The sequence below is a fragment of the Centrocercus urophasianus genome, unplaced genomic scaffold (genome assembly GCF_019232065.1).
Source record: "Centrocercus urophasianus isolate 14NV4802_14NV808 unplaced genomic scaffold, USGS_Curo_1.0 seq_15, whole genome shotgun sequence".
Lineage (NCBI taxonomy): Eukaryota > Metazoa > Chordata > Aves > Galliformes > Phasianidae > Centrocercus > Centrocercus urophasianus.
In genome coordinates this window covers 5,898,859-5,914,980 of record NW_024884697.1, presented here as the reverse complement: position 1 = coordinate 5,914,980, position 16,122 = coordinate 5,898,859, and the positions used below count along the sequence as shown (strand labels likewise).

Below are 16,122 nucleotides of genomic sequence, written 5' to 3'. Positions count from 1 at the left end.
TATAGTGCAGGATATCTTTGGGTAAATACTATGACAAGTCACTTCCTGACCTGCAGCTCAAGAGAAGTGCACCATGACAGTGATGGGACCTGTGGGAATGGCATGGAGCTGTGTCAGGTCAGGATCATGTTGCGTGTCAGGAAAAGGCAGCAGGCATGGAACAGGCTGCTGAGGGCAGTGGGCACAAGCCCTGAGCTGCTGGAATTCAAGAAGCGTTTGGACAACACTCTCAGACATAGGATTTGAATGTTGGATGGTTGGGTATGGAACCAGGAGTTGGACTTTATGGGTGATGTTTATGGGTCCTTTCCAACTTGAGGTTTTCTGTGATTCTGTACAATTATGCAAATGTTCAAGCACAATCACTGTTCAGGTCTCATGCTCCAGTCAGACAGAGGTCTTACAGTAACGCAGAATGATTACAGGGTCAGCCAAGTTACTTTTCATTGCTCTAATGGGCACTGACATTCGAACAAAACTGTGAACAGGTCCAGCGTGGACATCCACGCTTGATTCTCATTCCCTCTTTAAATTTAGGTAAGTTTCATTTGCCTGGAATATATATTGCCTATTAAAGCCCTCAAAGTCTGAGGTTCTGTGCTTTCAACTAAAAAGCCATGCCAAGATCCCTACAAACCCATTCTTCTAACATTTACTCATACAAACAGATGATAAGACCTGGAAAAAATACAAGAAATAAGAGTGATGCTATCCAGACTTTTCACTCTGCTCCTGCTGTCCTGCACCAACCTCACAGTGCAGAAACCTTCCAGTGTCTCTCCTTGGGTGGCAGTGAGGCCATTGGCAGTGGGAAAGAGGGAGAATCCCAAATGGGGCAACATGAGAGATGAGTCCGCCTTGGTTGGAGTGGGGATAGAGTAAACCCAGAGGCTGAGACTCTCAAATTGATTTGGAGCCCAACACCTATTTAGAAATTCCTGCAGTTTGTGATCCAAAGCAGTCACAAAAGAGATCTTCTGAAAGCTCCCGCCAAGAGCTCTTTGCAAGGACATGGGAAGCCTACAGAAAGACATGGGGAGACAAACAGCTCTTTCTCCATGTGCTTTGTCCCTTGACAGTGGGTCATCCCTTACTGTTCCTTGTCCAGTCATCCAAGAAAATGATGCACTATTAAAGCACAAGGGGGAAAATGCAAATAGTTAAACATCTCAGAAAACCATTTCCAGCACAAGAAAGCATGAAGCTGGAATATGAAAGGGAACTTTGCACATGAAGATCTAACAACATGAATCCTCTCAGCATTATAGAGAAGTGAAGATCAAAAAGGATAATGGATTTGAAATAAGACTTAAAAGACCACATTGGCCTGGAGCTGCAGGGACCGTTGGGGCCATATGTTAAGCAGAAACAGGATGTTTTTGGTGTGTCTACAGCAAGCTCAAAGGAAAATGCCCTCCTTTCAGCATGTCTGTCTGTCGACACCCCCAAGTACATCCACACCCACTGGAAAGCTGTGGGTAGGGAGCACGCTGGGGAGTAATGCTGAACTCCTTCTTCTAAGGCCAGAATATGAAATCTGCCTAAAGGAAAAACATGGACATGTCTCGAGCTCCTGGTGCAGGCAGCATCTACCTACATCAATACCAGGGTGGCTTTCAAGGAACCACAGTGAGAAGGAACACATTGCTGGGGTTGGGAAGCCCACCCTCAGCCTTCAGTGACAGCCCACCATGCAACACAGCAGGTGGTTCTACTAATTTTTTTTTATCTTACTTCTCATGGAAAGTAAGAAGCTATTTTTACACCCCAGTAACAGCCTTTGGACTGTCAGGAAAATGTGGGAGGTTTTGTAGTAGCTGTTTTGCCTGACGTTTTCTCAGAGATGGCTGGAAATAGTATGTAATTAGAGAGGCTGTGTTGGAAAGACCTGCAAATATCTACAGATCTATGGAGAGTGCAAGTATCTATACTCCATGTAGAGTGCAAATGTTTTTTTTTTTTCATTATTGAGCCCAGCGAAGGTGAAACTAAATGTGGTTTATAGAAATGTAAGATGATCTTACAGGCATCAAAGTATAGACCTGCAGAAGAGCCAAGTTCATTTGATTTCCTCTCTCTTCTATCATTCTCTGTAGAAAAGACTTCTGGGCTATTTGGATACAGAAGTGCACCTTTAATGGTGTGTCCCTGGAAAAGAATGTCAACAGAAACCTACCTTATTTTGCTGAATTCACATTAAGACAGTTTGCAACCAGGACTAATTTCATAGACTCACAGAATCATAAAATGGCTTGGGTTGGAAGGACTAATTTCCCTGGACTAATTTTCCCCTTGGCTTCTGGCACACCTAGAGATGCTGGGGTCTGCAGGGAACAGATCTGTGCCTGAGGAACACCCACGGCTGCAATTCCAGAGCTCAGCTGGATTATCCACATTCAGGCAGCTTTTACCCCCTCAAAAATAGTGTGTTTCTAATTGACAGGAAAACCTTGCAGGAAACTGAACAATCTGCTCTAATCATGAAGGTAAGTCTACACATTCAGTTGACCACTAGACCTGCTATAAACTCAAGTGACTGCAAAGGATCCTGCTCCAGCCTATCAGTTAAATAAATATGTAGCGAAAGCGTTTTCTGAAAGTCTGATTATGTCATCAGCAGAGTGAAAAGGCTTCTTCAGAGCTGCCCTCATCTGTTGAGTAATTACTGAGTTGGGACAGGGGCCAAAAGGCTCCTTTTGAACACACAGAAAGACTAGATGCACATGTAGAGCTGCTAAATATAAACCTGTGGCATATCCTCCATTTCCCCTCCTCTCCCCCTTGCAGAATACCAAGGGGGTTACATCACATCCCAGAGCAAGCCGTTGTGATGGTTTCTTCCCCCCTGTATTCCTTTATCAGACACATTTCTTTCTTGTGCTCCCAGGCAGAGATCTGCTGTAGCCTGGAGCAAATACTGTATAGTCAAGTTGAATTAAACAAATCTCTCTCTTCCAAATGAGGTTGTATAGTTCCTGGTTCCTTATAGAGGCAGTGTGTTATTTAGTTTACAGGAAGGCAAAGAAATAGTCAAGAGATGGTAATGATGATGGGGCTGTTTGGACTGGAAGAGAGAAGGCTCTGGGGAGACCTAAGAGCAGCCTTTCAGTATCTAAGGTGGGCTATAAGAATGAAGGGGGCAGACTCTTTAGCAGAATCTTTTGTGATAGGACAAGGAGAAATTATTCCAAACTAGAAGAGGGGAGATTTGGACTGGATATACTAAAAAAAGTTACTGTAAATAAGGACAGTGAAGAGCTAGAGCAGGTTGCTCAGAAAGGTGGTGGATGCTTCATCCCTGGAGACACACAAGGTCAGGCTGGACAGATTCTGAGGAACCTGATGTAATTGTAGGTGTTCATTGCAAGAGAGTCGGACTAGATGACCTCTGGGAGTCCCTTCCAACTCAAATGATTCCATGAACCTGGGAGAGAGGGAAAGTGAAGGCTGAACACCAAGAAAACAGATACATGGGATCTGAGAAAATGTCACTTTGCAAAATAAATAGTATCTAACAAGGTTGAAAGAAATGTTATTATTTTTATGATGCCACTCTAAAAATGCTGTCCTGAAAAAGCAATCAGGCTGAGAATATGAGTTTTGCAGCTGTGTTTTCCCGGCTCTTCACTTCCCTGTCAATGAGCTGATGAACATCCTCATTCTGTAGTTGTCATGCACCCCTTGCTTTGTATCCTCCAGTCCTCAAAGATCAAACCATGGTTGGGGAAAAGTTGGGACCCACCTACTGCAAACCAAATAGCAGTGAATACCCTTGTTCCTTATTGACCCATGGAGCTGAATCAGAGAAACCATAGTGGTTTTTAGGAAAGGGTGGCTCCTCAGCTCTGCTACATGAGAAATCACCATCTGATGTTTTAGAGGCTTACTGTTTGCATGCCCCCTGTGATTTCAACACAATGTGGGGTTTTCCTAAACTTCTAAACACTGTTTCCATGTAGGCGCTCCCCAATTGACTCCCATCTGCTCCCTGCAAATCCTGCTGCATTTTCCTGCACATTCCTATGAAGGGAGAGTGAAATGAGTAAAAAATAAACATGCAGCTGTCTCTGAGGTTGTTGGTTTGCATTGTGGCTTTGGTAAAAATACTCCTGCCTTAGTTTCCCCACCTGGTCATTAAACCCATAGGCAGGAGAAGGGGCATAGAAGAAGGAGAATTTAGGTGGAAAAAGGGTAGTAATTTAATCACCCGTATTTTGTGATGATTTACTTGCAGTGCAAAACCTGTGTGTTGATAAACTGTTTTCAGCCTCATCTGATCAGTTCACTACTTCATAGATGTCAGCAGCACTGAAGTGTTCACCCAGGCAAGCTGCTCTGGGCTCCTACATGGGAGCAGGCATGGAGCTGGTCTCTTCTCATCTCCTATATGAGGTAGGGATGGCGGATGTGGCTCTTCACATCCATAGACTTTGGTGTCCAGCTCAGACAGAGAGAACTGAGAGACATTCTGTAATTCTTGTTCATATGAGACCCCTCCTTACTAATGCAAACTCAATAGTGGTTAAAAATATGCCCATCCTAGCTGATTTTAAATGGATATTGTTTAATCCATGCAACCTTCCCAGATATCATCTTATTGGATAAGTTGGGTGCTTTGCAGAGGGTTGCCTAAGTCTCATATAAAGAACTCACAAAAATGAGTTAAAAATGCTCCAAAAGAGACAGTTGGGTGGAAAAAAGACCAGAATATATCATGCAATGGTTAGTCAACAAGCAAAAGAAAAGGAGGAAATGTTGCATGTGGTGAAACGTTCTTCTCAGCTGTTATTTGGGAGTGGTTGAAAGAGTTAAGCCCAATACTGGAATGTCTTGGGAATGTTGGCAGAGGGAGAGCAAGCAGTTTTTTTCCTCCCTCTGGATGGAGTCCCAGGACTGAGCTTTCAAAGTGATGACTTTGGATTCGAGTTTGCTTCTTGGTTCTGCAGCAGAAAGCTGGGATGTGATGCCGTGGAACCAAGAAGCCCTCTGCAAGGGAAATGCAACTGCCTTCCAAAGTCAGGAGAGGTGTTTTTATCTTCTCCCTGCTCGCCCCTGGTGCAGCAGAATTCGCTGTGAGAAGATACACACACGGAGAAACCACATCCTGAAGGGTGTGCACGAAGAGAGAAAGGCACATCCCTAAACAATTTATTTTGACTGCCGGTTTTTGTCGTTGGATTTGGTTTAGTGGTTTTGTTTTGGAACTTTTTTTAGTGTTGGCCTTTTTTTTCTCTCTCTTTTTTTCTTTTTTTTCTTTTTCTTATTTTTCTTTGGTGGAAATCGCAGTGACTCTTTAACCTTGCAGTTGATAAGGCATTAGCCGATCGCCTCCAAACAGGGAGCCCGGCATTTATTGCAGGGAGCTGGCATGGCTGCCGTGCTCTTTGGCTTTGAGGATCTGCTCTACAGCTGGGACAGCCTGGTGTGGAGCCTGACATCCCGGGCTCTGAGGACTTGCCGCTTCGGAAATCTGAGGGTCCTGCAGCTCATGCTGAAGCCATGGTGCATTTCCAGAGCCATTTATCAGGTAGGGTTTTAAAACACCAGGCCAGACCTTCAAACCTGAGTGCTGCAGAGGGGAACCTCCTGGGGAGCTGCACAGGGTCCCATCCTGCTCCCAGCACTGCAGGTAGTGGGGCAGAGGAGATGCATGTGGGTAAGACCCAAGAGGGGAAATGTAGGGTTGGAGAATGATGGTGGGGTTTCCTGAAGTGGAGTGGAAAATGTGAATTAAGGGTCACTCTGCTTATCTTCCAAACTTGTGAAGCTTTATGTTTTTATGTACGGCCATCCTTAGCTGTGCTGCATCTTTGAGCTGCCTCTGTGATGGCAAGAAAGTAATTTATAACCTGTTTGAAGGAAAGGACACCTAGAGACATGTAGTCTGCTGGTGGAAAACGGGCAAACACAATCGGTTCTAAATGCAGAGGCACTGGTTATCCCTATGTGACTTAGGCAATGCCTTCAGTCAGCAAAGTCTGAGACGTTTGATTGCCTAAACTTTTTGTTTTACCCAGTAAATGTGTTACGTGGCACAGGCTGCCTTCCCCACTGCTGCTCTGAACGATGGACATGGAGGTCTGGGGTTTGTTCAGCTGGCTGCTCTGTAGAACCAAAAAGCTGTAATAAACTGTGCTTGTTTCTGTGACTGGCTAAACTGGGTTAAATCCTTTGAGTAATCATCACAGAGAAAGTGTTAGAACTGGATGCCTAGCTGAATAGCAACTCTTATTTCAGTCCCTAGGTGAGCCCAGGTTGAAATTTCGCTCTAAGCCAACCAGTGTTCAGCTCATCTGCTTTTCTAATCAGCCTCAGACAACTGGGGCTAGACGTGTATTCTGCTTCAGGGACAAACCCATTACAATATTTATCAGCTTCACTGGTTTGGCTAATGCAGGATGTTGGATTGACTGATCAGTGTTTGCGTTTGGAAAAGGCATTTTCTGCTACTCCCATTTGCTTGATATTTTGCTTTTCCTGTGCTTTGGAAGTCTCCATGTGTAAAGCCAAGTTACACAGAAAAGGACAGATTAAAAGCCTGGAGAAACTGTGTGTGTTGCATAGAGGGAGAGCAGAGGATGGCTCATAGCAATTTCAGCAAACTTTGAACCAGCTTCAGAACACACTTTGGTTACTGCAGACTTCAAGAATAGATTTTATGGCCATCTTTGGAGTTCAGCAGGCATGGGCAGTGTGTTTATTTTAGGTATTAATTTGTCCCAGAAGATGTCTGCTGCTAACAGCGTTAAGTCTTTACCCAGATGTGCTTTCTGTGCCAGTGGTCACCCTGGTGGCCCTGAGCACAACTTGAAACTGACATGGGATGTATCAAATGATGGCTTCACAAGAACTGGCATGAGCACAGGAAAGGGGAAGGAAGAGAGCTCAGTGCTGAATCCCCTTTTATTTCTATCCATGTAAAATCATGCTCAAAAAACTAAGGAGTAGCCACAAGATTCATCCAAACTCAGGCTATGAACCACCTATCCCACCCTGAACACAGGCATTTGGAGATGCTGCTGCCCACAGAAGTGTGATAACTATCCTGGGATAAGATCTGTTACTTGATGGGGTCAATGAGCAACAAGGAACAACATCCTCAAGTTGTCAGGGGAGGTTCATGTTGGGTATTAGGACAAAATTCTCCTCCAAAAGAGCAGTCAAGTATTGGAACAGGCTGCCCAGGGAGGTGGAGAGCTCACTGTCCCTAAAGATGTTCAAGAAAGAGCACATATCACACAGAATCACACAGAATCACCCGGGTTGGAAGGGACCTCAAGGATCATGTAGTTCCAACCCCCCTGCCTAGCAGGGCCACCAAACACACACATTCAGATCAGGTTGCCCAGGACCCCGTCCAACCTGGCCTTAAACACATCCAAGGACGGGGCATCCACAACCTCCCTGGGCAGCCCGTTCCAGGGCCTAACCACTCTCCTTGTATAGAACTTCCCCCTAACATCCAACCTAAATCTTCCCTCCTTCAATATATGACACTGAGGGCCATGGTTAGTGTGCATGGTGGAGGTAAGTTGATGGTTGGACTGGATGATCCTAGTGGTCTTTCCAGCCTCAATGGTTCTATGAATTTCTGATTCTATGATTCCGTGTTTCTATGATTCTATGAGTGCACTCTTTCCATTACAAAGTGCACATGCCTTCAACTGTCCCCCATGTCATTACGTCACGTTCATGGCATGTTAACCCCCTTCCCCAGAGCCACCAGGAGGACAGGACTTGCAAATGTGCTTCCGCTCACACATATAGGAGCATCAATGCAGGCTGACACTCCACTCCGAAATGGTGGGTCTGGTAGAAGGAGAGCACTGGTGGATGGAGGTTTGCATGTGAACAGCATCTCACAGCTCATCTCCACGGAAAGCCAGAAGTAATAGGATGAGCTGATAGCAAATGTTTTTATATTAATCCTAATATATCCTCTAGTAGCCAGCATCCTCCAGTTTAAATGCTGACAGTATTTTAATTGAATACTGCCTGGACAGAGCATGACAGTTTAATAACTTCCTACCCGGAGACAGAAAGTTCTTACAATGTTTATTGTTTAGATGAGCAAATAATCTCTTGACTGTGCTATTCCTGTCGCTGTGATGTTTTAATCCCTGCCGCTACTGCATCTTGAGAGCAGAACATAGATTTGCTGTAGGACCTCTTCCAGAAAAGTGATTGCATATGCAAAAAAAAAAAAAAAAAAAAAAAAAAAGTGTGTCGCCATCTTTCCTGCTTTTTAATTACCTCACAGTGCTTCTCTGCCTCTAGAGTCACTTCCTTAGGATGGTTTTTTTGGATTGGAAAGCACCTTAAAGATTGGGAATGGCAACAGGAAAAAGTGTGTGACTTCATGTGGATCTGAGCATTGGGACCAGCATGGGTCTGCAGTGCTGGGGGCTGAGCAGGACGTGGGGCAGCATCTGGCTCCTGATGGCTTCCTCAGTGTCTTTCTTTACTGACAGAGATCTGCAGATATTTGTGTCAGAGACCATCTACGCATAGCTTGTATCTCCTGCACTTTCACAAGACCTGGATTTACTACATGGGCTCTCTAGAATAATTCTGTGCAGATCACAAAAGGAGTGGGATTTCCCACCCTAAATGATGTTAGAAAACTCAGGTGCTCAAGTTCACCCTAACAAAACGTCTATCATTCCCAAAGAGAAAAAACCCAAATGTCTCATAGTCACTGCCCATCCCATGCTTAGATGCTCATACCATGCTTCAAGCAACAAGCAACATCCACTTTTCCATGCCTTGGATTGACCCATCCAGACCATGATGAAGAGCTTGTACGTGCAGCAGGCATACTTAGTTTAGAAACATTAGAAACGGGAAAGATTAAAAATTTTTCTTTCCCCTTGCATCTCTTTGCAAATATTTGAAGATCTTGGAGGGTTTCGTGGCAGCAGAGGGAAATGGCTGTGCAGGATGCACACTGCTATGTGCACTGCGCTAAAGAGCACTGCAGTTATCCTTTGCACTGCCAAACAGGATCATGACTCTTGGGGTTTCTGAAGAGCTGAGGAAATTTTGGTATCCTTTCTCTAGACTGTTGCCCTGACCATACAAACCATGAATATTCATGGGGTTGTTAATCTTTATCTACAAGTTACCTGGAAACAAAGTCAATACTGTATGGAGAGTGTGGTCCAGATATATTACTAATGGAGCAGATGAAAAGGTTTTGAGGAAAAAAATTAAAAAAAAAAAAAAAAAAGGAACTCCAGGCTTCTACACAATCACTGTAACTTTCTTTGCTCCTGACAGGTGAGACTTTGTTTTCCTGGCTCTTGGGAAATCAGTGGAGATGCATTAGCAGAGGTAGATGGAATAGTAATTCTGGGGTGATGTAGGGCATGTTGATCAGGACTCCGTCCTCTACATCTGAGATTTCAGCCTTCAAATCCAAACTGACGTGGCAATCAGAAATCTGGAGGTGCTCAGGCTGTGAACAGTAGTTACAAGAAAGATGGAAACAATCAAAAATTCTTCCTTCATTCTTGGTCTCCAGACTGGATTTGACTTTCAGAGATGCTGAAAAAATCCGTTTCTCATTGTCTTTAAGTGATGCTGTAGTACTCAAGACACCTGAGATCTAGAAGCCCCAAGGCAAAGCACCATCAGCTGTATCAGACTGCATTTCTTCCCTGCAAGTAAATCCTTCTGCAAGTCTTGCATTCCCAGGGATGCATTTGTTTACCCTGTCTGAGCAAACACCTTGCATCTTGAAAGTCCACTCTGTTTCCTTTGAGCTAATATTCACCATACGTCATTCGCAATGAATGCTTGCTGTACTTTAATTTTGTTTTGTGATCTGCCACGTGGCTTTCAGGCTGCATGATTGTAACCCATTTAAGAAAGGAGATTAGCAAAGAATAAACTTCCAGTCAAAGCTTTCAGACTGTCAGTTGTGAGAGAAGTCTCTGAACTGCTGGGTGTATTTTTACCAGTGCCCAGAAGACATTTGATTGCTCTGACCTACTAAAAATTGCCCTGTGAACTCACACAGTGGAAATTCTTCATAAATACTCCGTTTTCAGGAAGGGCTGGGGGAGGGTTGGTTTGTTGCTTGGTAGGCAGTCTGTACTATATTTTAACGTCCTGAAGATATTTCACTATTTATTTAATCTCCAAATCCATCAACAAATGTTTTAGTTTACTGACTACGTCTGTGCAGTGTCAAAAAAACATTTGGCAGAGCAGGACCCACATCTTCAGTAAAAGTGTGTTTATGTGACTTTCTGCTTTAAACCCCACAAACCCGCTCCCACCAAATCCCAGGCAGAGCTGGGATGCAAAGCAGTCCCTGAAGGACTTGCAATACCAAACCTCACATCCTTTAATTCCTTACACACTGCAAATAGCAGTACTGTGCATTTTTTATACAGTGCATTTTTATCATAGAATGGCTTAGATTGGAAGGGACCTCAAAGATCATCCAGCTTCAACCACTTTGCAAAGGCAGTTAAGTAACATTGTGTCCATTATACTGCTGTAGAATCTGAAAGATGGCCAAAATTACTCACTTAGCTGTAGGCGCATGCAAAGAATTGCCTTCAACACCTCACTGCTCCCCATACAGGTAATGGGATTAAGGGGGGAGGTGAACTGTAGCATTCAGGGGTTGAATGAAGATGATAAGAGAGTGAAACTGTTTTTGCTGTATTGGCAGGAGGATAAAGGGCCAAAATGGGATGGAAAATGTTCTGCAGGAGCAAAAGGAGCAGATGAAGCTGTTTTTGCATTGTTTTAGCATTCTGCTCCTCTTGGACAAGAAATGAAAGATATCAAAGCCCAGAAGCCAGTTTTCTGTTTCTTCTTTCCTTGCTCCACCAGTGGAGGAGGCCCAGGTTGTGACTACCAGCATTCTTCTCACCCAGATGCAATCAAGCATATGAGTGTCCAAGCCCATACTCCTTGTGCCTGGGGTTCAGCTATTTCATTACTTATTTGCCTGCCTGCCCCACAGTTTTATTTTCCCTTGGGAGCAGCCATCTCTGGTGTGTTTCCTATGCAGTGCCCAGTGCTGGCCACCAGGTGCTCTTGAGTTTGCAGCCTGTTGGCTCATGACCTGGGCTGAAGAGCTTTGAGGCTTCACCATTTAAGTGGCTAATTGCTAGTACACCACTGGGTAGTGCATCAATAAAGGGACAAGTTGTTATCTAACAGTGGGCTCTGGGATATCCCTAGGTCTGGGGGGAGATGCTGAAATCTTGAGAAAAGCTCACTGAGAGGTCTTGACATGAAAAGGAGCAAAATAACTCTTAGGACAGAGTCTCTCCATTTGTGGAAAACTGTAATAGACCTGTAGGGTCTGAATGACTCCATTTGTTTTGCTGTCTTTCTGAAGTTGAAACGGCAAGCACACTTGAGCCTTCTGGTGAGCAGCCAGCTATGGTAAGATGCTGCATTTCAACCCAAAACCCTTCTGTCCTTTCTCTGGGAACTGACAACTTCCCATGTCCTATCAAGAGTTTGATGCTTCCTCTCGTATGGGAAATGTCTGTGAAAATCAGTTGTCTCAGTGTCATTTTCATCCAGCTCTCCTTGAGGACTTCTTACTGTCTATGTGTAAGCAGTTAGGGATTCAGGAGCAAAAGTGACATTTGCACGCCTGCTGTAAATGGCAGTGCAAACAGGCTGCTGTAAATGGCAGTGCAAATCAGTGTTGGGCAATAGGTAGGAAGGAAAGGGCTGAAATGTTAAACACATCATTTCAGATTGGTAAAACTTCCAGGTTTTGATTTATAGCTTCATCACCAAGTTGATTAATGTGGAATTCATACACAACCAGCTCTTTGCTTTCCTTTCAGGCCTGACATATTAGCATTTCCCATTAATCTAGTCAGCTCCAAGCATGATGAAAGCAGAGGAAATAGAGGATTAGGTGTATGAGAGCATTAGGTGGGCAGGAGGAAAGAGCCAGCAAAATTCACAGCTAGATAGTGAAAACCATATGCAGGTCTCAGCTTGTAGCTGAGGCTTTTCGGAGCAAATCTTCTGAAGCCAGCATACCCAAATGCTTGCTCCTCTGAGGTTCTGAGCAGAGGGTTTTTCAGTAAGATAGTTTTAGTGGGAGGTGGGTGTGAATTTTTCCCCTTTATTCTGCTGATGTAGTCCACAGGCTCCAGAGTTGCCTTTCAGAGGTCTCAAACTTTATTGCTACATATTTAAGCATTTATGAGTCTTGAACTTCTTCCCTTAAAATAAAACAACAGCAACCAACAGTAATCACAAAGAAAAGGGGGAAAAAAAAAAAAAGGGAAGAAAAAACCCTCTGCCCAAGAGCCCCAGAGCTGCAGAAAGGGCTAATGAGACTCACATGTTCCTGAAAGCTTCTGAGAGGAGCTTTTGGCTCATGGAGTTTCTCACCCCATTTTTGTTACAGTCAGAAGCAAAGGAGGTTAGACGAGCAGGGGAGGGGAGATAAAATGCAAATATTAAAGGTTCACCTTTGCCAGGAAGCATATCCAAAAAAAAAAAAAAAAAGAGAAATCAGGCTGTGGAGGAAATCCAAGCTCTTTCTACTTGAGGTGTGTATGGAGAAAGCACAAGAAATGTTCAGCAGGTTGCTATCCCAGATACACTGCACTAAAAAATACAAATGTTCAGCATCTGATGCAGCTTTCTCCTGCCCTTGTAGATCTGGCAAGGACTGAGGCAGTCTGGCAGGATCCCTGGCACTGCCACCAGCCCCACTGTTTGCTGCACAGGAGCCCCATGGAGCTCGCTGCTGTCCTTGGAGAGGATATAAAAATATAACGCTATAAAGCATCCAATCAGTCATGAGTGCTAATGACCCCTAAGCACATCAAATCAGCCTCTTCAGATCCAGTCTCCATCCCACACTGCGTTATGCAAAGGAATGATAACAGTCCAGTCCAGGAACAGGACACCAGGGGTTTTCTGGGCAGTGGTTGAATCTGAGTCACTGAATCTCCTTGGGGTTGCTGAGAGAGGAGAGCGAGTGGTCAAGTCTCATGACTGAGGTTTTTCGCTGAAGAAATAGCAGTCTCTTAAATTAGGAGTATTTGGCGTTGGTTTGCTCCTACACAGATTTTTCCAACCTGCCTCTGTGTAAGAAACATTCAATCTCCAGCACTACTCTGTTCTTGAGAGGGGAGCCTCACTGCTTCTGGTTATGAACATGGGCATAGTCTTTCACGGTGCTAATTCTAGCCTGCTAATATATGCTTTAAGATCATCAGCTCAGCTTACACAAGACACCAGCTCAGCTGCAGACACAAGTGATATGAGTTATTTCCACATATGGATAGTTTTCAATCTGATCCAAAGTTCAGATGGGTGTTCCTGCCCTTGCCTTTGCTTTTGGCTGCTAGAGGTGAAGACTGTGCTCTCCACAAGGAGTACGAACCCACCCAAACTGAGAGGAATATTAGGAAAATATCCTAAATATTATGAAAAATTTCTTCTCTAAAAGAACGTTCAGGCATTGGCACAGACTGCCCAGGGAGGTGGTGGAGTCACCACCCCTGGAGGTGTTCAAGAAAAGGGCACTGAAGGACATGGCTGGTGGGCTTGGTGCTGAGGGGTTTATGGTTTGACTAAATGATCTTAGTGGTCTTTTCCAACTATGATTCTATGATACCCAGAGAGGATCCCCTGGTTGTAAGAGGGACCACCAAGGCAAGAGGAATATTGGGTTTGCAGAAGTCGGGTCTGAACTGCACTTTCTAAGGCTTAACAATTTTCTGCTCAATAGTCTGAAATGTGAGGTGGGATGCTTTTAGTTATCAAAAATTGGGTATTTCAGCTGAGTTATTCATGCTGCCTCCTTCCAAGGTGCATCTGTTGGTAGATGATACAAGTCACTGTCTGGTGATGCCTACACTTTTGTGCCAAAATCAGAACCCTAAACCCAAATAGATGCCAAAACACTGAACACCCACTGTTCTTTGAAGTGCATCTCTATCATATGATTCTGATTAAATGTTTGTCATTCAAGGTTCTGTTCCTAAAGTGACAAATGCCAGAAGCCCCTAGGAAGGCTTGCAGCTCAGCAGCCTTGCATCTGGAGTCATTTGATATAACTTGCTCTGTAAAGGGACAGGCCCACAGGAAGCACTTTTTGTTGCCTTCCCAAGAGATGTATTTGTGAACAATTTGCTCCTCTGAAGTAAAAGAAAACAGCAAAGAGTTTGCCTGAAGAAATTTTGTTTGATTCTACCCCTTTGCTGTGTTTTTCCTCCAAAGAAAGAAATCCCTCCTGAACACAGAAGTCGGGGCAGCCCCAGACCAGGTCCACTTCCATCAGGTTCTTGTGTGCTTCTTCTTTTGTGCAAACTAAAATGATCACAGGGAAAGTCTGCCTTTTCCTTCTCATTGCAAAATGCCTTTATGGCTCTATGCAGTGGGTGCCATTTCTTTAGGACATTCTCAGGTAGCAAAGGTGGAACTGGACTGTCCCGTTTATGCCATCCCATCTTCTTGCAGAAGCTGTTCACATTCAGCCAACACTATCAGCTGTTTGGAGAAAAGCAGTCACTCTACAGCATGGCACTCTGGGGAAAAACAATCCCAAATGAAGGACTTAAAGATTACTCTTGTGATAGCAAGAAAAAAAAAAAAAAAAAGAACAGAGCAAGGACTTGTAATCCCACTGTGCATCAGTGCCATAATGCATTGTGAAGTCAGGATTTGTCTCCTCCTTTCCCTTTCCTCACTCTCTCCACTTCCCCTCTCAACTTGGGACAAGGAGGATATTAACCACAAGTGGTTTCAGCAACCCTTTTGCCGACATCTGCACATGATTTTTTTCTGTATTTTAAAGAGTCATTTCTAGTGTCCATTCATTTTGATTAAACTCTGATGTTTTTTAATTAAATCTACAGTGCATTGTGAGTGTTCACATGGGCTCACAGCAGAGGAAGGCTGTCGTTTTCCTAAATTGGAAGCTTATGGAACCAAGCTGGAGGGAAATAATCACGGGATTTTAAACTCTGACTTTTTTCCTCCGTCCTCTTTCAGTCTGGGAGGTATTATTTTAACTATGTGAATCCACTGAGGACTCCAAACCAACTGACAAAGTGTACTCTTCTCCTCCACTCCCAGAGAAGACCTTCACAAGACAGCCGGTGCTAAGTCTCAAATGCAAAAAGTTATCCAAGGTCAAATTCCTCTGCTTTGCAAACTTCCATCTGCCACCCCAAAGGGATTTAGCATCCATCCGGCACCTGGTGGGAGTTACACGAGGTCTGCAGCATTGCACAACCTGCAGGCACCGCTGGGCGCGAAACTTGTGCCTGTCACTGCGTCATGGGATCCTCCACCATGGGCATCTTACTGCAAGCAGCTGTACTTGGGTTGACCTCTGCTTTTTCTTTATTTTTTTAACATTTTTATTAGTCTTTATAGCCCCATAGGAGATGAGAGTCAGGCAGGTCCTCGCATTTGTGGTCACAGCTGAGACAACAGCCCCAAGAGCCACAGGGCCAGCGCTCAGCTTTGCGAAACCTCAGGCGATCCGTCCAGGATTTTGCAAAACCAGACTGCGAAGGAGGAATGGTTCACACCAGGCAGATTATATCCTAACAGTCATTGGGATAAGGAGGTATGAAAGAAGGAAGGGGGATACGCAGCACAAGGGCTGGAAAGTTGCTAGTTAAAGTGAGAACAGAGTCGCTGTTCATCTTGGAAAAGAGGAGATCTGGGAAGCTCGCTGCGTCGCATATTCTCAGGCATTCATCATCTGAAATGTCTCTTAATTGCCCCTATTATATCACATCACAAACATTCCTGTAATTTCCCAGTCACAACCTCCTACAAAGGGATTCTTTCATTCAAGCGGTTTTCACAGAAATCTTTTCCCCTTGGATCCCCGTCCTGTAACACTGTAACACACTCAGAGCAGGAATCTGGAAGCGGAATTTTTTTTTCATCTTTTTTTTTTTTTTTTTTTTCCTAAACGCCAGATGTTGCTTTGCAGACAATATGCTTCAGTAACACAGTGTGTCCCATTTCCAACCTCTTTCCTCCTTGTCCCGAGATAATCAGCTCTTAACAGCTCCTCTTCCTCTTATGGTAAAAGCTGAAATGTAAACAGCCAGGACGTCCGCCGTGTCAGGATCCAGCTGAGTGCAGCTCACTCAG

General features: G+C 44.3%; 1 protein-coding gene across 4 annotated transcripts in view; it reads left to right on the top strand.

The window, feature by feature from the left end:
* FRMD4A (FERM domain containing 4A) overlaps window positions 1-16,122 on the top strand; it is a 205,058-nt gene that overhangs the window by 27,310 nt on the left and 161,626 nt on the right. For 2 of the 4 annotated variants that reach the window (XM_042816294.1, XM_042816295.1), the window contains exon 1: window positions 4,953-5,527. The exons of 1 other annotated variant lie outside the window; for it this stretch is intronic. In XM_042816294.1, coding sequence (XP_042672228.1) covers window positions 5,369-5,527 — 159 coding nt within the window. In that variant the 5' untranslated portion in view covers window positions 4,953-5,368. Of the gene's footprint in view, window positions 1-4,952; window positions 5,528-16,122 lie in introns of those variants that run through there. One more of the 4 variants, XM_042816293.1, reaches the window with a different exon arrangement.